This window comes from Cervus elaphus, chromosome 23, assembly GCF_910594005.1.
Source record: "Cervus elaphus chromosome 23, mCerEla1.1, whole genome shotgun sequence".
Taxonomy (NCBI): Eukaryota; Metazoa; Chordata; class Mammalia; order Artiodactyla; family Cervidae; genus Cervus; species Cervus elaphus.
In genome coordinates, this window is record NC_057837.1 from 76,692,022 (window position 1) to 76,716,316 (window position 24,295).

General features: G+C 47.9%; 1 protein-coding gene across 1 annotated transcript in view; it reads right to left on the reverse strand.

Moving 5' to 3' along the window:
• Nucleotides 1-13,578: 13,578 nt before the first annotated feature.
• Nucleotides 13,579-24,295, reverse strand: part of KCNB1 (potassium voltage-gated channel subfamily B member 1) — a 112,060-nt gene continuing 101,343 nt past the window's right edge. The window contains exon 3 of the mRNA XM_043884104.1: nucleotides 13,579-19,473. Within this exon, the coding sequence (XP_043740039.1) occupies nucleotides 17,464-19,473 (2,010 nt within the window). The 3' untranslated portion in view covers nucleotides 13,579-17,463. The remainder of the gene's footprint in view (nucleotides 19,474-24,295) is intronic.

Below are 24,295 nucleotides of genomic sequence, written 5' to 3' on the forward strand. Positions count from 1 at the left end.
ACTGGAGAATCTCATGGACAGAGGAGCCCAGCAGGCCACAGTCCTTAAGGTGTACTATACACATGTGTGCTTGTGTGTGCTAAGTCGTGTCCGACTCTGCCACCTTATGGACTGCAGCCTGCTGGGCTCCTCTGTCCATGAGATTCTCCAGGGAAGAGTACTGGAGTGGGTTGTCATGCCCTTCTCCAGGAGATCTTCCCAACTCAGGGATCAAATCTGCCTCTCTTACTTCTCCTGCATTGTTATATGTGTATGTTGCTGCTGCTGCTAAGTCACTTCAGTCGTGTCTGACCCTGTGTGACCCCATAGACGGCAGCCCACCAGGCTCCCCCGTCCCTGGGATTCTCCAGGCAAGAACACTGGACTGGTTGCCATTTCCTTCTCCAATGCATGAAAGTGAAAAGTGAAAGTGAAGTTGCTCAGTCGTGCCCGACTCTTGGGGACCTCATGGACTGCAGCCTACCAGGCTCCTCTGTCCATGGGATTTTCCAGGCAAGAGTACTGGAGTGGGGTGCCATTGCCTTCTCCATATATACATATATGAGCATACTAATGGAATACATTATTGCTGTTGTTCAGCCACTCAGTTATGTCTGACTCTTTGTGACCCCGTGGACTGCAGCATGCCAGGCTTCCTTGCCCTTTACTATCTCCCAGAGTTTGCTCAAACTCAAGTCCATTGAGTCAGTGATGCCATCCAACCATCTTGTCCTCTGTTGTCCCCTTCTCCTCCTGCCCTCAATCTTTCCCAGCATCAGTGTCTTTTTTCAATGAGTTGGCTTTCGCATCAGGCGGCCAAAGTATTGGAGCTTCAGCTTCAGCATCAGCCCTTCCAGTGGACAGTCAAGGTTGATTTCCTTTAGGATGGACTGGTTTGCTCTCCTTGCAGTCTGAGGGACTCTCAAGAGTCTTCTCCAACACCACAGTTCAAAAGCATCAATTCTTTGCCACTCAGTCTTTTTTATTGTCCAGTTCTTACATCTGTACGTGACTACCGGAAAAAACACACCTTTGACTATACAGACCTCTGTCGACAAAGTTATGTCTCTACTTTTTAATACTCTGTCTAGCTTTGTTATAGCTTTTCTTCCAAGGAGCAAGCATCTTTTAATTTCATGGCTGCAGTCACCATCTGCAGTGATTTTGGAGCCCAAGAAAATTAAGTCTGTCACTGTTTTCATTGTTTCCGCATCTATTTGCCAGGAAGTGATTGGGCCAGATAACATGATCATAGTTTTTTGAATGTTGCGTTTTAAGCCAGCTTTTTCACTCTCCTCTTTCACTTTCATCAGGAGGCCCTTTAATTCCATTTTGCTTTCTGCTCTTAGGGCAGTGTCATCTGTGTATCTGAGGTTGTTGATATTTCTCTCAGCGATCTTGATTCCAGCTTGTACTTTATCCAGCCTGGCATTTTGAGTGATATACTCTGCATAGAAGTTAAATAAGCAGGGTGACATCATACAGCCTTGATGTACTCCTTTCCCAATTTGGAACCAGTCCATTGTTCCATGTCCATTTCTAACTGTTGCTTCTTGACCTGTTTCGCAGGAGTCAGATAAGGTGGTCTGGTACTCCCACGCTTTAAGAATTTTCCAGTTTGTTGTGATCCACACAGTCAAAGGTTTCAGCATAGTCAGTGAAGCAGAAGTAGAATTTTTTTCTGAAATTCTCTACCTTTTTCTATGATCCAACAGATGTTGGCAATTTGATCTTTGGTTCTTCTGCCTTTTCTGAATCCAGCTTGTACATCTGAAAGTTCTTGGTTCACATACTATTGAAGCCTAGCTTGAAGGATTTTGAGCATTATCTTACTAGCATATGAAATTAGTGCAGTTGTGTGGTAGTTTGAACATTCTTTGGCACTGCCCTTCTTTGGAATTGAAATGAAAACTGACCTTTTCCAGTCCTGTGGCCCCTGCTGAGTTTTCCAAATTTGCTGGCATATCAGGGGAAGCGCTTTAACAGCATCATCTTTTAGGATTTGAAATAGCTCAGCTGGAATTCCATCACCTCCATTAGCTTTGTTTGTAGTGATGCTTCCTAGGCCCATTTGACTTTGCACTCTGGCTCTAGGTGAATGATCACATCATTGTGGTTACCTGGATCATTAAGATCTTTTTTTGTTTAGTTCTGTGTATTCTTGCCATCTCTTCTTCTTCTTTTTTTTTCTTTTAAATTAATTTCTTAATTTTAATGGAGGCTAATTACTTTACAGTACTGTGGTGGTTTTTGCCATACGTCGACATGAATCAGCCGCAGGTGCACATGTGTCCCCCCATCCTGAGCCCCCCTCCCCATCCCTCTGGGTCACCTCTTTTTAATATCTTTTGCTTCTGTTAGGTCCATACCATTTCTGTCTCTAGTGTGCCCATCTTTGTTATTTATTATATCAATTAATAATAATAAGTTGTTATTATTTTCTGTTATATGCAGAGTACATCATGCGAAATGCCAGGCTGGATGAAGTGCAAGCTGGAATCAACATTGCCAGGAGAAATATCAATAACCTCAGATACGCAGATGACGCCACCCTTATGGCAGAGAGTGAAAAGAGAGTGAAAGATGGTGACTGCAGCCATGAAATTAAAAGACACTTGCTCCTTGGAAGGAAAGCTATGACCAAGCTAGACATTATATTAAAAAACAGAGACATTACTTTGCCAACAAAGGTCCGTCTAGTCATAGCTATGGTTTTTCTAGTAGTCACGTATGGATGTGAGAGCTGGACTATAAAGAAAGCTGAGCTCCAAGGAATTGATGCTTTTGAACTGTGGTGTTGGAGAAGACTCTTGAGAGTCCCTTGGACTGCAAGGAGATCCAACCAGTCCATCCTAAAGGAGATCAGTCCTGGGTGTTCATTGGAAGGACTGATGCTGAAGCTGAAGCTCCAATACTTTGGCCACTTGATGGGAAGAACTGACTCATTTGAAAAGACCCTGATGCTGGGAAAGATTGAAGGCAGGAGGCGAAGGGGATGACGGAGGATGAGATGGTTGGATGGCATCACCGACTCAATGGATGTCAGTTTGAGCAAGCTCCAGGAGTTGGTGATGGACAAAGAAGCCTGGCTTGCTGCAGTCCGTGGAGTCGCAAAGAGTTGGACACAGTAAACTGACTGACGGAACTGAACTGAACTGATAATAAGAAAATTAAAGTTTTATTTTGTCTTTGTTTATTACATCTTTGATGATTGTTCTTTATGTAAACAGATATCTCTCTTTTTGGGGGCACCCTGGGGCTTGTGGGACCTCAGTTTCCCCAATGGAAACAGGTATCTTTCTTTTTTTTTTTTTTTGTCTACCCTGAGTTTTTCAGGATCTCAGTTCCCCCACCAGGGATTGAATCTGAACCATGGCAGTGAAAGCTGAAATCTTAACCACTTGGCCACCAGGGAACTCCCACATCGTTATGAAGTTCTGAGTTTCTGACTTCTATCATTTTCCATCTCTCTAAATAACTTTTAGAAAACATTTCATGCAAGGCAGGGCTACAGGCAACAAATTCCTTCAGTTTTTGTTTGTCTGAGAAAAAAATCACAATTTCTCCCCTTCTGAAGAATAATTTTGCATGGTCCAGAATCCTAGGCTGGTAGTGTTTGCTTTTTTCAATACTTTAAACATTGCATTCCATTCTCTTCTTGCTGGTCAGATATAATTCTTCTCTTTGTTCCTCCAGAGATGAGGCGATTTTTTCCTTAGGCTTCTTTCAGGATTTTTTTTTTTTTTTTTGCATTTTGCTAAGTTCAGTTTAACAGGCATTCTGAAGCAGAAAAGGGGTGAAGGAATACATGGAATTTAAGGAATTTCAGTCTTGGAATGGGGGGGTAGTGGTGCCCGTTCCTCCAGCTGGGTTCAGAAGTTTTCCTGTTAATGACCATGGGGAGTAAAATGTCCCCAGTGCACCTGGGGTACGGTGGAGGCTTGGGGCATTTGGGTTCATCAGGATAATAAGCAGAGCCTAATGCCACGCCCAGCCATTTGCATCTAAACCAACATCACCCTGGCAGGCACAGGTGAGATCTGAGACCTGAGAAGAGGGCTCGCTCAAGGTCCCCTGGGAGGCGAGCCTCACCCTGCTGCGCCTCCTCTCAGATGCACAAAATCAGCTCCCTTGGCCGGGGTTGAGATGCCCCAGGGCAGGGAAGCTCCTACCGCAGGCACTTCCTGCTGAATATAGAGCCTGGCAGGGGTTCAGCCTCTTCAGGATTTACTCCCTATCATGGACACCTGTGCTCATCTGCACCCACCGCAGCCTAGGACATCCTTCTGAGGGTCCAGAGGTGAGAGGCCCGGTGCAAGGAGTGAACCATGGCAATCCCGCCCCTTCTGCAGTGAGAGAGCCGCCGCTAGATGTCCTGCCTGGGTGTGTTGCAGGAAGGGGGACCCCTTCCAAGGGCCCGAAACTGGGCTCTTGTCTAACACTCAGAAATGAATTGTCAGAGGAGACACGTGCTGACAAAGCAAGAGATTTTACTGGGAAAGGGCACCCGGGTGGAGAGCAGTAGGTAAGGGAACCCGGGAGACCTGCTCTGCCGCGTGGCTCGCAGTCTTGGGTTTTATGGTGATGGGATTAGTTTCCGGGTGGTCTTTGGCCAATCCTTCTAATTCACAGTCTTTCCTGGTGGCGCACGCATTGCTCAGCCAAGATGGATGCTAGCGAGAGGGATTCTGGGAAGTGGACCGACACGCGGTGTCTCCTCTCGACCTTTCCCGAACTCTTCCGGCTGGTGGTGGCTTATTAGTTCCGTATTCCTTATCAGGATCTCCTGTCATAAAACAACTCATGCAAATGGTTACTATGGTGCCTGGCCAGGGTGGGTGGTTTCAATCAGTGTGCTTCCCCTAACAGGTGGAGGTTTTTGTTTGTTTGCATTTATCCCACTTTGTGTTCGCTGAGCTTCCTGGAACTGTGGTTTGGTGTCTGACACTAATTTTGCAGAAATTTTCAATCAATGTTTTTTTTCTAATATGTCTTTTGTCCCTTTCTCTATTTCTTCTCTTTCTGCTGCTCCCATTACTCGCATGTCAAACCTTTTGTAGCCACCCTACCATCCTTGAATTTTGTTGTTCCTTGTCCTGTCCAACTCTGTCACCCCATGGACTGCAGCATGCCAGGCTTCCCTTTCCCTTCACTATCTCCCGGAGTTTGCTCAAACTCAAGTCCATTGAGTCGGTCCTTGTATATTCTCTTCTTCTTTTCAGTCATTGTTCTCTTTACTTTTCTGCTTTTGAGTTTCCTCTCTGCTGGAGGGAAGGAATTTACATTCGACTGGAGCGAGTAAACAATAAAATAAACAAATAAAATATAGTATGTCAGAAGATGGTAATCAACTATGGAGAATAATAAAGCAGAGAAGGGGATGGACGGGGAGATGTGTGCTTGTGAGGGAGGTGGTGTGGGGTATTGCTGCTATAAATAGGAAGTGAGCCACATGACTTGCCTGGAGAAGATGTTCCTGGTGGGGGAGGGGGGCGGGGAGCCAGAGCAAAGGCCCTAGGGTGGAAGTGAGCTTGACGTCTTGGAAAGTTGGCTGGCGCCTAATGTCTGTGAGGGGGTGGTGAAGGAGGTAGAAATAAGATAGGAGATCAGAGGGTGGAAGGATCTGGGAGGGGGGCTAGAAAGGAGCTGCATCACTAGGTGAGCCTGTGGTGGGCATGTCTGAGGAACAGCAAGGAGACCAGTGACGATGGAGCAGGACACCATCAGGGGAGAGAGACAGAGACGAAATCAGAGCGGCAGGCAGGGGCCGGGGGATGTGTGGCCTTGTAGTCTATGCCAAGGACTTTGGATTCTATGCAAAACGTGATGGGGAGCCTTTGGAAGGTTTTGACAGCGAAGTGATGTGATTGAACTGACAGTTTGACAGGCTCCCTCTGGCCACTGTGTTGAGATGAGCCTGAAAGGGACCAAGGGCAGAAGCAGGGAGCCTGATCTGGAGGTGGCTGCAATCGTTAGGCCGCAGACACTGATGAGGTGGCCCGGAGCTATAGCAGCGGAGGGGTGAGAAGTGCAGATTCCTGATCTATTTTGAAGGCAGCGCCCACAGGAACCGCTCCGCTGACAGGCCGTTCATTTCAGCACTGTTTGTTACAGCAAAAGTTTGGAAGCAAACTCAATGCTCAGCTCTGGGAGACTAACAATTACTGTGCACAATAGAAGAGGACACAGGCTTGCGAAAGAATGAGGACGCCCTTTGTGTCCTCATACAGGGTGATTTTCAAGATACTTTAAATGAAAAAAGCAAAGTGCAAATGTTACTATTTGTGGGGGGTAAAACAAAACAACGCACACACACATGCACACACACACACACTTGTACGTGTGTGTTTGCCAAGAATGTTGGTGGAAAGGTACACAAGGACCAAGTAGCCGTAAGTGCCTCTGGGGACAGGGGGTCTAGAGGTGTGAGGGAAATTTCACTTTTCACCGTAGCTTTCGGACTTTGAACTTGGTACCTCCCCCAGGGGTGCTCAACTGAAGAGATTTTTTCCCTCAGGAGACATCTGGCCGTGTCTAGAGACACTGGCTGTCACAGCTGAGGAGAGGGTGTCCTCGGAACCTACTGGGTGGAGGCCAGGGATGCTGCTAAATATCCCACGGTGTGCGGGGCAGCCCCCACCTCAAAGAAGGATCCAGTTCCGGATGTCAACAGTGCCGAGGCTGGGAAACCCTGACCCATGGAAGAAACAAACATTCTTTTTTTAAGGACAGTCTTTTATTCTGAGATTATATTTTTGGAGGGGATATGAAATCTTTCGTGTCACTAAGAAATAGTGATAGTACATGGTCGTTACTTTTCAACATCTTTACTTGACAAAATAAAGTGCTGGCAAGGCTTATGTACATCCCCAAACTGAACGGGCAATTCTATTGGCCTATGAAATTCTAAAGTTGGAAACTACTCTTTCCAGTAAGTGAAATTTAGTGGCTTTAAAATATGTCCACAAATTCTCTGATACATCTCTATTTATGAGGTGCAATTCCTCTTTTATTTTTTTGCAATTCCTCTTGAGTATGATGGAGACGGAAATGGCAACCCACTCCAGTATTCTTGCCTGGAGGATCCCAGGGATGGAGGAGCCTGGTGGGCTGCCGTCTATGGGGTCTCACAGAGTCGGACACGACTGAAGAGACTTAGCAGCAGCAGCAGCTTGAGTATGAACTAATGAATAGACCTCGGTAGAAGTGACGCTGTCTGATTTCTGTGACTAGGTCACAAAAGGCACTGTACTTCCTCCTTGCTTTTTCTTGGATCACTCATTCTGGGGAAAGCCAGCTGTCCGTACTGTCAGAACATTCAAGAAGTCCTGTGGAGCGGTCCACGTGGTGAGGAAATGAGACCTCCCCCCAACAGCCAGCAGGGACCCCAGGCCTCCTGAACTATGTCGGAGTCAGATCTTCCAGCCTCAGTCAAGCCTTCAGATGACTGCAGCTGATGTCTTGTTTGAACTTCATGATATATACCGCCCCCGCCCCAGCCAGAACTATCCAGCTAAAGACCCTCTTGAATTCCTAACCCACAAAAATGTTTGGGGTTGAGAATAATAAATGTCTGGGTGAGATAATAAATGTCTGGGTGAGATAATAAACATTAAAAGCTACTAAACTTGGGGGTAATTTGTTACACAGCAGTAGATAACTAATATAGAAATCATCAAGCCCTGTCAATCGAGGTGAAGATCACAGAAGGGCAATGTATAAGCAGGGGTGGCCTGCCCACACCTGTTTTCATTTGGCTACTACAGGATCAAAGGAAAAAAACAGAATTAGTTGTTAACACTAAAAAGGTAAGATATTTCCCATAAAAATAAAGATGCCTCACCTCTCTGAAAAAGTCTGAAGATCTGGCACTACTGGGCCTGCATCTCTATCTGGTGACAACCAGCTGCAGGTGAACAGAGTACACCCTTTTATTTATTTTTTAAAAATTACTTATTTATTTATTTTTGCTGCACTGCATAACATGTGGGATCTTAGTTTCCCTGACCAGGGATTGAACTCGCGTCCCATGCATTAGAAGCACAGAAAGTTTTAACCACCGAACCTCCAAGGAAGTCCCAAGTTCACCCTTTTAGACAGGAAATGTGATCTTAAGTTTGCCACACTCACCACCACTCCCTTATGTCTCTTACCTGGGTTGCTTTACTCATTTATGTTACCTGCTTGACTCCTATGGGCATTTGAGCTTGTAACTTGTACCAGGAGACACTTTTATGAGGTATCAAGATCAGGAATACTCAGGCATGGTGGACATGAGCGTCAAATGACCAGAACAGGAGTTCCGTGGACACAGCCCGGGTTGGGTTACCACCGCTTGCATCCTGGGATGACGAGTCAGCTAGACGCCCGTGCTGCTTCTCTTCTGGATGGACAGTGACAGTGAGCGCTGCTCCCCGAGGTCCCCAGGCTCTCCAGCTCAGCCTCCCTTACAGATCTTCACATCCTCACCTCCCTGCGCCCTCCAGAAAATAAACCACCAAGCCTGTTTTCTCCATACCTTTTTATTGAATTCTGCAGACTCATTAAGGGACCATTTGCTTAGAAATTCTTAAACATTTGGACATATTTTACAAGACAGGACAGCAGCTGGAGGTCACAATTTCATCTCATCACATGCATAAAAAGACACTGGGTTTTTGTTGTTTGTTTGGTTTCTGTGTGTGTGTGTGCGTGTGTGTGTGTGTGTGTGTGCGTGTGTGTGTGTGTGTGAGAGACACTTATTTTTCACCTTTACAGGAAGGACTAGAGACGGCAACTGACCAGAGATGAACAGAACCCATGAACGTGACTCCAAGAAAAGAGTGGCTAAGGACGTTGGTCGTTTATGGCTAATGTGATTGGCTTGGCCCCCGTAACGGGTGGGGCGATCAGAATGGCTTTGCTGGCAGAAAAGCCTAACCTCACCCCGCGGTTCCTGGGAGAGACAGAGGGTCATAGCTGGCGGGATCAGGGAGCATGCTACCATGGAGGGGCACTGGGCTCAGAAAAAAAGGAGGACCCTTGGCTCTGAAAGCTGGAGGACAGGCTGGCCTTGCTTTCCAGCTCAACTGCCATGGCTCAGGGAATGCAGTCCAGTTTCCAGATATCAGCTCCCACATTCCTGCCCCCAGCAAGTCCCAGCCCAGGGGAAACCGTGACCTTGGACCCTTGGCTTAGCCTATTGGAAAACCACCTCGTGGTATGGGCTAGGGTGAGCCAAAGCAGGGTATGAGGGTGAAAATGCTGGGTAGGAGCCGAAAAGAGACTGGGGCTGCCCCCATGGGGCCCCTGGGAGTGTAGCTCCGAGAAGACCCTCAGGGCAGAAAATTTGACCGTCATCTTGGCCCCCAGTTGAGTCAAAGAACAGATGGCAATGCTGGGGCTTACAGGCTTCAATGGTCGGGGGGGCCTCCCATTTCTCCCTCCTTCCCAGAATGAACTGCTCTCTCCACTCACCCATTCACTCATCCATTCATTCACTCGGAAGTCAATCATTTTCACATTTACTCACTCACTCAAAAAAAACAAAACAAAACCAAAACCCACAGGTTGGGTGCCAAAGTCATATGTTAGGGGCTAACCCTGAGTTCCTTGATCTTGGGTTGAAGCCAGGACTGGCCTGGAGAGCAAAGGGGCCATACAGCCCGACCTCTGGTGGTCTTCCTCATCCCCACCCCCCAGGCACTCTGAGCTCAGATGTCAAGCTCTACGGAGAGAGACCCCCAAGGTCCTAGTGAAGACAAGGGGGCCTGAGCCACACTGAGAAGTCCAGATTCTGTGGGCATCTTTTCCCGTGCTTCTTTCCTTGTTTTCCAGGCCTGGATGAGCTTAGGGAGGCAGGAAGTGTGTGGCAATCCATGCAGGACTCCAGAGGGCATCCCAATGGGACAGAATTGGGAGTTTTCTTCATTTTCCAGAATGGTCACATCATAGCAGCCAGCCACTTGCGCTGTTTCTGCAGGACAGGGCCTCAAGGGGGATCGTGGAAACTAGGCTTTTGTTTAATTTTGGTTTGTGAGGAAGGCAGTTGCTCAGACTATCCAGCCAAACCTCTCGCCCTGCCTTATCCTGTGATGAAGCAATCTGGGACTTCCTGGATGTGGGGTCACCCTGAGGACAAAGTCCCTGCTCCTCCAGGCCCACCATCCACAATTAGGGGGAAATTTAAAACCTCTTTTGTCAAATGCTGTCCTTAGATGTGGGCGTTCCACCTGCAGGCCGCCGTAGCCGAAGCCTCGTTTTGTAGTAAAACTAGATTGCAGCTGTCTCTCCCTTTTGGCCCTTCTGGACTTCCTTCATTGGGTGGGGACTTTCAAGGGTCTGGAATGGGATTTCCTGTTTTATTTGTTGGAAAAAAATATAAAAGCCCTTTGGGGATGATGCTGTTTGCTGCTGCCTGGCCAGTCGGTTCCTTAGGCAGCTGGCGAGTGGGTAAAAGATAACTGTGTCTCTTGTACGGAAAGCCTGAGGCCTACACAGGCGCAGGGTCTGGGCAGAAGCTGAAGCACCGTGAGCAGGCCAGCCAGAGAAGCGGGGGTTCGCTCCGTGGCTGGCCTGGGGGAGGGGAGCACGAGCCTCATCCCAACACAGCGTGGTCCCTGTCAGGGCACTGGGGACGCACAGGCGACCAGCGGCCTCACTACAATCACCCAAGACGGGGAGCAGAGACGATCGGGGTGTCCTGCTGCCACTTCCCTCCCTGATACCCCCTCAGAAAGCTCCACACTCTGGAGTCTGAGCGTCTGCTAACTGCGCCCTCTGCCTTTGCCCCTGTGGCTTAAGCCTGTGCTCAGATGTTCAGACCACACACACACATACACACAGAGGCATACACTGGAAGGGGGTGGGGAGGGGGTGGTGGAGAGAGACTTTCCCCGGATATTCAGTCCAGTTGGTATGCAGTACTAGGCGCCCCCAGCAACATCTGTTTCATACATCCAGTAGCCTCTTTTTAAACACCCGTGGTGTCAGAGATCTCATGACCCGACATGGCATCAAGTTCCATGGGGAGGCAGCCCCGCCTAGTAGAAGGGCTTTCTTAATCCGAGCTGAAATTGACTGCCAGGTCCCTTTTGTACGGGAGAAACTTGCAGAGACTGGCAAGCAGCCATCCTGTGGTTAGGTGGTCCCTTCTTCAGGTCAACGGCCCCACTCCATCCCATCTCCCTCCAGCCTTTAGATATTTTCAGGATCCCCTCAAGAAGGAACGGGGAGTTAAGAGTTAGCAGTGAAGATGAGGGGCTACTCGATGAACAGACTCCCTTCCACATCCATTTCTTCAAGCTGGCATTTGGGGGAGTTCAGGAGAAATTCCAGGTTCAGACAATATCAGGGGCAGTGGATGGAAACCCCAGCGACATAGCGTTTTCCTAGATGAACCACCCACAGACACCCACAGGCAAGGATGTTTGCTTCTCTGACCATCAAGCCTAGCAAACTGCTGGGAGACGGTTTTGTTGCTGTTGTTCTTGTGCAAAAGTCTTTTTTTTTTTTTTTTAAATCTTGTCTATTTTATTTGGCTTTGTTTCAAACCAGATTACTTGGAATTGGGGAGGTGGGAAAACTCTGATTAGAGTCTTAGCCCAGAATGTAGCTCAAATGGTAAAGACTCAGGGTTCAGTCCCTGGGTTGGGAAGACCCTCTGGAGGAGGGAATGGCGATCCACTCAAGTAAGCTTGCCTGGAGAATCTCATGGACAGAGAAGCCTGGCAGGCCACGGTTGCTCTGGGTTGCAAAGAGTTGGACACGTCTGAGCGACTAACATACACATCAGAATGATATGTTTGTTGTTCTGTTGGTTTCCCCTTGGGGTTGATGACTCAGTGGGCGATGGTTCACTGCCATCTGGGGGGTCCTGACTTGGCTCAGATCTCTGACCTGGGCAGAGGCCAGAGCCCTGCCCAGCAAGGCAGGTGGGATATGACAATCTACAGATGCCCGCTGGAGATGATCTGGGCTTTCTTCCTCTTCCTGCACAAACTGACGGATGGAGAATCGTCTTCTGGTGAACATGCTGCTTCACGAGATGTTGCCGGCCCACCCGAGTCCTGGAAACCACCTGGTGGAATGAATTATCTGTACAGTCCTGACACTCCCTGATAGGTGGAAGCTGGAAAAACACCACCATTCTTGCCACGAATCTCTGGTTCTGTGGAGCCAGGCAGCTGGAGAGGGACGGGGAGATGAGATGGCAGATTCTGGGGACAGTCCCTCCTCGGGATTTGGCTGCGAGCTTGTCTGGCCGAGGGCGGTGGTGAGGCTGTTGGACAGGGGTTGAAATGCAGAACTGATTAAAAGTGGATGAGATCTGAGGCCCAGGATTTTCTCTGGGTTTTGAGAACCTGGAAGTGCTGTGATCTTCAGATCTAATCGATGTCACAGGGCAGCAGGGTGCCGGATGTGGCGGGACAGGCCAGCCAGGAGGGGTTTCCGTGTCCTCTGAACCTCAGAAATGCCAGAGCGAGGTTTTCTTGCATGAGATTTTAGACTCCAAGATCTCTGGGAAGAAGAAAACTCAGTCCCTTTAGAACCCCAGAAGGGTGTGGGGGATGAGCTAAACCTGCCCACATCCCATCCCGATCTTGAGGGCCATCTGTAGCCCTGCTCTCCCTCGTCTCACTCTTGTATCTGTGCTCTGGATTCTTAAGGACAATAAACAAGAACAGACAGAATGGGGAAAGTAACAGGTCAACAGATTCTAGGCCTGGTGTCAGAAAATGCCTGCATGAGACAGTCAGAACCCCAAAGTCTTTCCCCACCTCCAGAAAATCAGAATAACAATGAAGAAGAAAAAAAAAAAACAGTCCAAGGAACAATGGGAAGAAATGAAAGAGACCAGAAGACATCAGCTGCGATAAAGACTAACAATAGAACTCCTAAGATGTTACTGCATATTACAAAAGAAGAAAGTAGACTCAATGGCCCAATTATAAATTTGCTAAAAATACATATATATATCTTATATATATATTTTATTTGAACAGAAAAATAGACTACTCTGAGATGCGCGGACATCCTATGACGTAGTCACGCATCAGATATTTCTAGAGCCAGAAAAATGGTAACAGAAAACGCAGAGGTAACTCTTATTTCTGGATGTCGCCAGCGCTGGTTTGGGTCGCCCGGGGTTGAGTGAAAGCATTTGGATGCTGTCATATAAGCAATGGGAGGTGAGGAAATTTCAGCTCAGGGCTGGAGGTTCTCCACTGTCCTGCTGGGGGAGTCACGGGAGGACTCTTTCATCTCCTGCCAACTTCATGGCGGTAGAAAAAGTCCTTTCTCAAAGGATCATGTGCTAGAGGCTTTTTGCCTCCCTCTCAGAGGATTCAAAGTTACTTGACTGGAGGCTGAAGCTTGGGGTCATGTTACTTGAGACTAGTTAGTTGGCAGAGAAACGAGAAAAAGAGAGAGGGAGAGAGAGAGACCGGGCTTTAGTGACCCTTGTCTGGTAAATTTTAAATTCCCCCCCCTGCCCACGGACTACACACTCCAGCCAAGACTTGGAGCAAGACAGAAATATACAATAGTTACAAACACCAACAATACATTACAGTTTTACAGAAGAGAATACCGTTCTGTTTTTGTTTTTTGTTTTTCTCATTAGAAACGTGGATCTTATTAGGAGAGGGGGCAAGGATGAGGCTTGCTAAGACACGGCGGAGGAGAGGTTGGGTAATCAGTCTGAAAAAGTCTGTGTCACCAGCAATTCTCAGGGGCAAGCCAGGTGGGTTGAAAGGAAATGGCCTCCTCAGGATTTTGCTATTTCACCATCATTATCTTCTTCCTTCTTGATCCCCGATGCTTTGAGAGAAAGGGGCTTCGTGGGAATGAATGTTCTTTCCTCTCTTTTCTTTCCCCATTAAGTGTGCTTAAGATAAAATTCCTAAAGAAGGCACTGAGAAATCTACTGCACGGAAGTCCTATTGTTTTTCTTTACCCCAAGATAAAAAGGTGAATAAACGGACTCCTCCAGAGCTTGCCCACCTCTCTCTGCTGGTCGTCGACGGTCCCCTGGGTGATCAGGGCGCACAGCTACCTGGTCCCTTGTTTTTGTTGTCCCTTGTAGCCTGTGTCTTGACACACACGCTCAGTTGTGTCTGGACCTGGTCCCTAGCCCTTTTTGATAACGGTGGAAGTTTGGCGGGGTTCTTGATGAGTTTTATTGAATGTGCCAAAGGGACCAGGCATCCATCCACCTCCAGCCCCTAGATTCATTTCTTTGGGATGAAATAACATTTCTTGGTGTTTTTTTTTTCTCCCACTTTCATTGGTTCAGGAATGGGTGGGACCACCAGGTTAAAGCAGTATTTGCCTCCAAACCACTGCTTTTCTCTCCTCCATCAACACCAGTCTATCAAGGTTAGCTTCTCAGTGGAGACTCTTAGGTAGATTTCCCAGTGCACGTACATAGTACATGTACAAGTAGGTTGTACACATCTTAGAAAATCTGGGCATGTTTCTTTTTGGCAGGTGGGGGGCCTGGGAAAACTTACAATACTCTATTTTGAATCGGCACAGGGTAAAAACTGTATTCCTATGATAACATCCACAAGTAAAAGGAAAACCCAAAACAAAACGCAATACTTTCTAAGCATAGTATATGCTGAATTTCAGTTATTCTGTTTCTATAAGAACTCTATAGGACTCTGGCTATTAAGCCTGAACAGGTAGGTTCTTCATGATACTTCTGAATTCATCCTTCAAAAGTGACTCAATAAAATGCTACTTTAAGTTCAGACAAAATACACGGGGAAGGAAAGGGATAGGTCCTGCATGACCACGCAAGGCAGATAGGGCCTTTGGTTACAAGGAGAGTTGCACCAATTGGTTATTAGTTTAAAAAAAAAAAAGAAAAAAAATCATTTCTAATCTGTACACTTCTTGACTGCTTCAACCAGCAAATGAAATGCCTTGATTTGAAGAAGGGGTGATAAGTTCCTTCTCACTATATATGGCTATATTTAAACATGTTCACTTTCCTGATATGTAAAATAGACTATATTATTATTATCATTGTTATTAATTTTTACAGATAGCATCAGCTCTAAAAATATCTGAATCGGAAATCACAACTATTTACTTTTATCAAAAAGCATTTGTTTGTTTTCCCTGAATTTTCACGTTTGTGCTGATGGCAGATGTGAATGGTGACGGAAACAAAGACACGAGAGATGGCCCTGGGAAGACTGCCTTGCAGCTGTCCCTCCACCGGCCCCCAGCTTGGACTGTGTGCTCAGCAAGGCACCTGGGGGGCCCTGCGCTTCCTGCTTCCGGTGAGCCACCAGCCCGGGAGTACCTCGTACTCCCTGCCCCTTAAATCCCTTAGGATTTGATGCAAGAGTGCTCTGGTACTTCCGGAGTCAAGACACTGTGTTAACGCAGCAAAAGACAGGACTGCGCCCTCTTGGAGGGATCTACAGTCCCTGGAGATGCTGAGAAGCAGTGCGGACCGGGTGCATATGCAGCAGAGGACACGACGTTTTCAAGGGCAGTGGAATGACCCCGTGTCATCATGCCTGTGACAGGTGGCCCAGTCTCATGCCGCTGTGCAGAGGGCAGGCAGAACGAATCTGCGATGCTTGTGTACTGACGGGTGGATTGTGCCATTGTACCAACAGGCAGACCAACAACAGATTCTATGAAGGACAGGCAAACCACGTTTTGTCCCATCAGGAAGACGAATGCCTGGCACTATATTGAGGATCGGCAGAGCTACGCTATTGTACTTGGGACGTCATCCATCAGCATTGTGTTAGGAGAACGAAATCGCGCCACTGTCCTGAAGACAAGTAGATCAATAACGTGCCGTTTTCACTAACAGACGGGCCAGCAGCACGGCATCGTGCTAACCAGCGGCTCCACCCAGTGTTCCCGAACTGGGGAGTGGCCAGCACCACCATGCTGCTGAACTAAAATCAGGCAGGTCGACGCCAGGTCATCAAACTGAGACAGGAAGACCAACACCGAGAGAGGGCGAGCAGAACCGCTCACAATGCACACGAATACTTATTGCTTTTGTCTGTACTGGCTGCATTGATGGCTGCAGGCAGGAGAGCTGAGCTGGGAGTACAGACAGTGACACTGAGAACAGAGTACAACACCCAATGCCCAACCGTCTACATCATCCTTCTGAGATGTTCCTGCTTCCTGCACATGTGACTTAAGCACAGGCCCCCACGCAAGGGCCAAGTACCCTTCCTGATGCAAGAGGGTTAAGGGGAAGCTTCAGGGGGGCAGGGAAGGAGCCCACAGACTTTGACAGCGATACCAGCACAGTATCACCCACCGTGGCCAGACACAAGCCTGGAGCAAAAACGCAGCTGTAGTCCCAGCGAAGTGGCCCACGGGAAATCATGCTTGTTTTAAAGTGCGAGATGTTGACACTGTCCCTGGTAAAACCTATTTTTTTTTTTTTTGAAAAACATAAAGTGCTTTTTATTTTAACTTTTTTCTTAAAACTTAAATACCACAGGAAACAAAAAAGAAATTCTATTATAATAAGTACTTTCCCTGCCTCAGCAGGAAGGATTCAAAAGTCTGAACTGGGCATTTCAATTGGGGACTTTTTTTTTTTTTTTCCTTTCGTTTTTTTCAGGTTAAAAAAAAATCAGATTTTATTCTGTTCTTCGGTAACATACAGTCGCTTTGAATAAGCTGTTCTTTTGCATATTTGACACTTGCATATCTTTTGAGTCTACGCTAGCGATGTACAGAAAGCGTTTTTCTTCTCCACCCTAAAGCAATGCTCAGAGTTCATACTGTTGCCTGGGCACCCGCCTTCTGAACCCTTTCCAGACTGCCAGGGGGCAATTAGAATTGAGTACAAGTGGTGCAACTCACCCTGATGATATCTCAAAATAAAATCTCAGGTACTATGGAATACTGAAGTCAATGAAGACATTTGAGGAAGGGTTTTGCGCTGGGATCCTGGCTTACGATGCAGCTTTCCCCAGGCCATGAGCATCCCCCGTAGCCTTCCAACAGTGGGGTCCATCCAGCAGGTGATGGACAGACGTTCCTAGAGGTGGCCAGGCAACACCCCAAACCAAAATGGTCAACCCACTCTTCGAACGCCGGCCACCTGTTCCAGCATCCTTCTTCAGCGGAAGCCAGGAGGGATGAAGATGCTGCCCTCCGAGGCTGTGGCGGACAGCCACGAGAGAAGAATGAGGAGTAGGTGGCCTCGGCGGTGTCTAGAACGTGGTAGTGGTGGCTGCGAGTTCTGTTCTTGTCATCTTCCAAAGAGGGCAGTAGAGTTGTTACAAGGAGGCGCCATACCCCACAGCTTGGCCCGTTTTGCTTCTGATGGACCCGATAACGGCTCTCAAGGTTTTAAGGGAGCTTCCGCTGGAGTCTCTCTTCTTTCTGGGGGTTTTGCAGAGCCTTTCTGTTTCAGAGTTCATGCAGAAAACCTCTGCAGCAGGTAAGCTGAACAGCACCCCTTTTTGGACCCCGCCAGAAGTCTCTCCTCCGTGTGGGGGTGGTTCAGATGCTCTGATCCCGTGAGCTTCCATGGGCTCCGCCCCCCGGCAACACGCGGACGTCCGGGGAGATGTGGTTCTCAAGTTTGCACTTTTCTGGACCACTGGGAGCTTTTCCAGTCAATGCTTCTGTAGAGTAAATACAGTTCTGCCTTAAGAACTTAGGGGAGGTGGGTAAGGGGGAGCTCTCAAAGTGGTTCGTCTCTGACCTCGTCCCGACACTGAACTTGGGACTGGTGTTCCCGTGGAGGCTCTTGGGAGGGCTGGAGCCCACACTGTAGAGGACCTGCCCTTCGTCATCTGTGTCCGCGTCAATGTACTGGTGGATGCCAGCTTCGAAGTTGAACGCTATTGCTGTGTGTTTCTCGGGCGACCGGGGGGGTGTCCGAGCGCTCGCTGTGGTGTAGATGGAGGACTCTGGACTCAGCACAGGCCTGTCCAAGAGGGTGGCACACTCCAGCCCTGCCACAGCTGCGGCAGCACCCCCCCGGTTCCTAAGAGGGTCATGGTACATCCCCAGAATGGGGACTAATGGACTGGGGTCGCCCTCCATGAAGTTGACTTTCAGAGCTCGAAGCTTCAAGGGGTTGGTGGTCTTCATGGAACTCTTGGGGCTCTCGATGAAGAAACTGGAGTGATGGCTGGCATCAGGGGTGGAGTTGGCCTCCACAAACCTACCACCAGTGGCACCCAGAGCTCCCCGCCAGCCAACCTCTGGGGCCATGCCACCTCCAGTTTTGCTGGGAAGTGATGCCAAAGGGCTGTGGGAGAACCTGGTGGCTTCAGGGAAGTCTGTGGCACAGCTTATGAAGCTATCAATGCTCGACATGCTCCGCATGTCAATGACCCCTTCTGTACGAGTGGGCAGAGGGGCCACGGGGCTGGGGATACTCTCCATTTCAAGTTCTTCCTTTGGTTTGCTCTGGGTGGCTGACTCCTTAGTATTGAGGATGGGTTGAGATTGGGTCTTGGCCATCTTGTTGTACATGTCTTCCAACTGCTGGACGTTCAGGTGCTGAGGACTAGAAGATGATCTGGCTTTCTCAGGGGATCCCTGCTCCTTGGTTTCAAAGGATTTGCTTGAGCTGGTTTCAGACAGTGTCCTCTTGGTCCATTTCCATTTGTTGGGAGACAAGTGATTATCTTGCACTTTCTCTTTCTGACCCACATTCTCTCCATTTTTCTCAACCACAATGTCCATCATCTCGATGCTCCGGGGGAATGCATCCTTCATGTTCATGGATACGATGCTGCCGTTCCTCTTGGCTCTCTCCAGAGCCTCTCTCCGCTTGATGGCTTTCTCCTGCCTCTTTTGCTCTTTGTAAAACTCAGAGAAGTTATTGACAATAATGGGGATGGGAAGAGCAATCACCAGGACCCCTGCGATGCAGCAGAGACCCCCCACAATTTTCCCCAGGAGAGTCTTGGGGTAGATGTCTCCATACCCAACGGTCGTCATGGTGATGGTGGCCCACCAGAATGAGGCCGGGATGCTTTTGAACTTGGTGTCATCCTCATCCTTCTCAGCAAAGAAGACAAGGCTGGAGAAGATCATGATGCCCATGGCGAGGAAGAGGATGAGCAAGCCCAGCTCGTTGTAGCTCCTCCGCAGGGTGAAGCCCAAGGACTGGAGGCCAGTGGAATGACGTGCCAGCTTAAGGATGCGGAGAATACGCATGATCCGGAAGATCTGGACCACGCGGCGGACGTTCTGGAACTGCAGCACGCTCTTGTTGGATTCAGTGAGGAAGATGGTGACGTAATATGGCAGAATGGCCAGCAAGTCAATGGCGTTGAGTGGGCCCTTGAAGAACTTCCACTTTTTGGGGGAGGAGAGGAACCTCAGTAGGTACTCCATGGTGAACCACGCGATGCACACGGCCTCCACGTGGGCCAGCTGGGGGTTGTCTGTGGTCTGACCGAACTCGTCAAGGCTCTGCAGCTCGGGCAGGGTGTTGAGAGACAGGGCAATGGTGGAGAGGACGATGAACATGATGGAAATTATGGCAAGGATCTGTGAGGAGAAGAGAGTGGGATTTAGTTAACAACCACCAATGGGATGGTCATCCTAATACTCTGGGTCTGCAGGACATTCCTCAATGCTCAAGAGCATTGTCATATCTCATCAATTAGCTAACGGCTGGATGTTTGAGATTAACAGATTATTTATTCAAATCCATTTATCACATAGACTTGGAAACTGATGCCCAGAGAATTGAAATGGTTTAAAGCTAATCATCAAGCCCAAGGGTCAGTCAAATTTGTCTATAAAGGGCCAGGTAGTAAATATTTAAGACCTTGAAGCCCATGAATTCTTGGTTGCCACCACTTAACTCTGCAACTGTAGCACAAAAGTGAATGAACATAGCTGTTTCAATAAAACTTTATTTACAAAAACTGGCAGTGGATTGAATTCGACCTGCAAGTCATAGTTTGCTGTCTCATGATCCAGACCAGTGGTTCATAACTATTATGGAGTGGGGTACCGCTTTCCTGACCCAATGCTAGTGATAATAAGTTACCCTTTATCGAGTGTTCACTGTATGCTAGGCACTGTGCTAGTCACTTTCCATGAAGCTCCTTATTTCATTCTTTTTTTCTTTTTTATTTTTTTTTAGATTTTATTGAATTTTTATTTTACAGATTATATGGCCACATTAACAGAAGTCTTTTTTTTTTTTTTTTTTAGTTGGAGGCTAATTACTTCACAACATTTCAGTGGGTTTTGTCATACATTGATATGAATCAGCCATAGAGTTACACGTATTCCCCATCCCGATCCCCCCCTCCCACCTCCCTCTCCACCCGATTCCTCTGGGTCTTCCCAGTGCACCAGGCCCGAGCACTTGTCTCATGCATCCCACCTGGGCTGGTGATCTGTTTCACCATAGATAGTATACATGCTGTTCTTTCACAACATCCCACCCTCACCTTCTCCCACAGAGTTCAAAAGTCTGTTCTGTACTTCTGTGTCTCTTTTTCTGTTTTGCATATAGGGTTATCGTTACCATCTTTCTAAATTCCATACATATGTGTTAGTATGCTGTAATGTTCTTTATCTTTCTGGCTTACTTCACTCTGTATAATGGGCTCCAGTTTCATCCATCTCATTAGGACTGGCTCAAATGAATTCTTTTTAATGGCTGAGTAATATTCCATGGTGTATATGTACCAGAGCTTCCTTATCCATTCATCTGCTGATGGGCATCTAGGTTGCTTCCATGTCCTGGCTATTATAAACAGTGCTGCGATGAACATTGGGGTGCACGTGTCTCTTTCAGATCTGGTTTCCTCAGTGTGTATGCCCAGAAGTGGGATTGCTGGGTCATATGGCAGTTCTATTTCCAGTTTTTTAAGAAATATCCACACTGTTTTCCATAGTGGCTGTACTAGTTTGCATTCCCACCAACAGTGTAAGAGGGTTCCCTTTTCTCCACACCCTCTCCAGCATTTATTGCTTGTAGACTTTTGGATAGCAGCCATCCTGACTGGCGTGTAATGGTACCTCATTGTGGTTTTGATTTGCATTTCTCTAATATTCATTCTTTTTTTTTTTAAATATTTATTTATTTGGCTGTTACAGGCCTTTGTTGCAGCATGTGGGACCTAGTTCCCTGACCAGGGATCAAACCTGGATCCCCTGCTTTGGGACCACCAGGCAAGTCCCTTTATTTCACTCTTACAACAATCCCATTAGCATATTGTACCTCCAGAGAAGAGATGAGGAAACCTAGGCTTCCAAAGCTAGTCAGCTGCAGAGCCAGGATATTTACTTACCTGGGTTAGTTTCCCCCAGTACACGAGCTCTTAAGGTTATCTTAGAAAAAAGATAAAAACTACAGACCTTTTTGCTAAACACTCAAGATTTTGCAGATGATTTTCAGGGAGGCATAGACATCCTGGTCTCATGTTAGTAATTCCAGAGTATGACTATGAATTTTTGAGGCTAAGGATCACAGTTTAACTACTTTTGAGTTCCCTGAATCAACAAGAGGGTCTGGGGGCTTCCCTGGTGGCTCAGTGGTTGAGAGTCTGCCTGCCGGTAGTGAGGATGTGGGTTCAATCCTTGGTCCAGGAGGATCCCACATGGTGCAGAGAGGCTGGGCTGGAGCGCTCTGGAGTCCAGGAACCCTAACTAATGAGCCCACTCGCTGCAACTGTTGAGGCCCGAGAGCTCTGGAGCCCATGCTCTGCAATAAGAGAAGCCTCTGCAATGAGAAGACCGCGCACCACAAGTAAAGAGCAGCCTCTGCCCTCCGCAACCAGAGAAAAGTCGGCACAACAACCAAGACCCAGCACAGCCAAAAATAAGATGAATAAATAAATTTTAAAAAAAGAAAAAAGAGAGAGAAAAGGGTCTACTCCAGATATTTGGGCTCATTGGATGTTTATCCAAATTAATAGAACCTAGGCTAGACTACAGCTTAGGCAGAAATGCAAGCAGATGTAATACATTGCTCTGGTGTCGTTTTTTTTTTCCCCTCAAAATACAAATCCAATCACATCACTCTCCTGCTTACTAAATTTCCAGGCCTCTTCAGAAGAAAATATAAACTCCTAAACTTATCTATCAGCCCTCCTCATTCCTCCCCAAAACTGTCCTTTTCTCATAAGCTTGCCCCTCTCTTTCTTCTGCCTCTGCTGAAGAGCTAGGGGTGGGGATGAGGGCTCCATGCCTGTGTTATTTGATCCTGACTACCACCGAATGACTCAGGGATGGACAGAAAATCCAGGCTGGGCTGACCCCAGTCCACCATGGGAGATTTGAGTTCAGGGATCCAGGGGAGAGTAGTTTACGGGGATGGTAAGCCTCTGAATTAAATGGTCGAGTACCACCTAGGCCTGAACCAGCTTTATGATAAGCCCAAGCCTTAAGCAACTTTTTCCCAAGTTGTAGGGGATCAGAAAATCCATTAAAAAAAAAAAATCAGAGAAAGCTGAACCTTTGAGAGAAGCCAGGGATTAAAGGGAAGAGGCAGAGAGAAGGAGCAGAGAGGACACAGAGGATCTGAAAATGGGTGGAGAGGGCCGCAGTTAAGAGCTTGGGCTCTGCTGTCAGGCTGTTTCGGGTTCAAGTCTCAGAGCTTCCACTTTCTTACCTTGAGTCGGGCATTTAACCTCTCTAAGCCTCAGTTTCTTCATCTGCAAAATGGGATGATGATAACAGTACCTACCTCAGAGAGCTGCTGTGAAATTAAATGGGTGAGCACACACAGAGCAGTCAGGACAGCTTCCAGCAGCACCCAGTGAATGTCTAATAAATGCCAGCTGTCGTTACAGGGGAAACAGCTCCGCACACACCACCCTGTCAGCCCAGACCCCCCAGCATTCGAGCCGCTGGCTAGTCTCCGCTTCTCACCCTTGACCTGAAACTGCCTGCCATATCCTGAAAGGAAACACCAGTGCTGTTTGGGTGAGCACGAGAGGGTTCCGGCCGCTGCGGTGACTCTGCGATCGGGACGCGTGGTTGGCCAGTCCCTCCGGCTGAACTCTGACTGCTCTCTTTGGTCTCTCCTGCCGCAGGTACCCAGGTTCCAGGCTTCGCTTATCACACGCTGTGGGTCAGTTCTGCAGGTCTGTGCCTTTTCCTCTCTGTCCAGTGAATCCCAATCCGTCTTTCAAAATCCAGCTCACATGGCCTCTCCCTACAGAGGTCATCCCTGGAGGGGCCAGCCACTCTCCACGGGGCTCCCTCATCATTCTGCCAAGCCTGGGGGGTACTTAGCACACACAGCCTGTGACAGGGGTGTGTGTGTGTGTGTGTGTGTGTGTGTGTGTGTGCGTGCATCACCGCGCGCGTGTGTGTGTGTGTGTGTGTGTGTGTGTGTGTGTGTGTGTGCATCACCGCCCAGAACCTGTGAGCTTTGGAGGGGACAGGGATGGGTTCTGAGAGTCATCTCTACACCCCCCAGCACCTAGGACAGCTGGTTCCCATGGTGTTTCTTGGCTGGGGCTCAAGTTCTCGGAGCACCCATGGAAAGGTCAGGATCAGAGTCAGTTTTCTACTTGGCTACCATTTGTTAGCCATCTTCGATGCCTGAGGCATGTTGCAAGGTGCTGGGGGTACCGCAGGTAGCAGGGGGGCTCTAGAGTCTTTCTAGGCCAGCTCAGAAGATGAAAGGGAGTGTCACGCCACGCGGTACTTCTGCAGCCTCAGTTATTCCACCACATTCTTGTTTTTTGGTTTTTGTTTCTTTTCCGCTCTAGCTGCCTGGAGGAGGCCATGGCAACCCACTCCAGTATTCTTGCCTGGAGAATCTCACGGACAGATGAGCCTGGCCGGCTACAGTCCATAAGGCTGCACGGAGCTGGACGGGACTGAAGCGACTTACCACGCACGCGTAGCTGTCTGACATATTCCATATCGTAAAAAGCAAAAAGAAAACTTTTGTGTTTGAATTTCTTGATTAGCACTCACTGAAAAAGTAAACTTATATATGTATAATTGAATCACTTTGGTGTACACTGGAATGACAACATTGTAAATCAGCTATACTTCAATAAAAATAAATTTTAAAAAAGTAAAAATCTATAGTAGCCTTCTAAAATGACATACCTGACACATACAAAAGTAGACCTAATTTATGCACATTTATGAACTGTAATCAAACCAGCACCTGTGAACCCACCACCCAAAAAACAGGGCACAGAGCAATAACACTGACACTTCCGGTGTGTCCTTCTCCACGCCTGAGAAGAAGGAATTCATAGGGCCAGGACTCCATCTCAGGCCTGTCTGTGCTGATCATGCTCGGCTGCCTCTCCAGTGGACTCTGAACTCTCTGCTTAGTGCCTGTGGGAACGACAATGGAAGGATAAGACCCCCTCCGGACAGG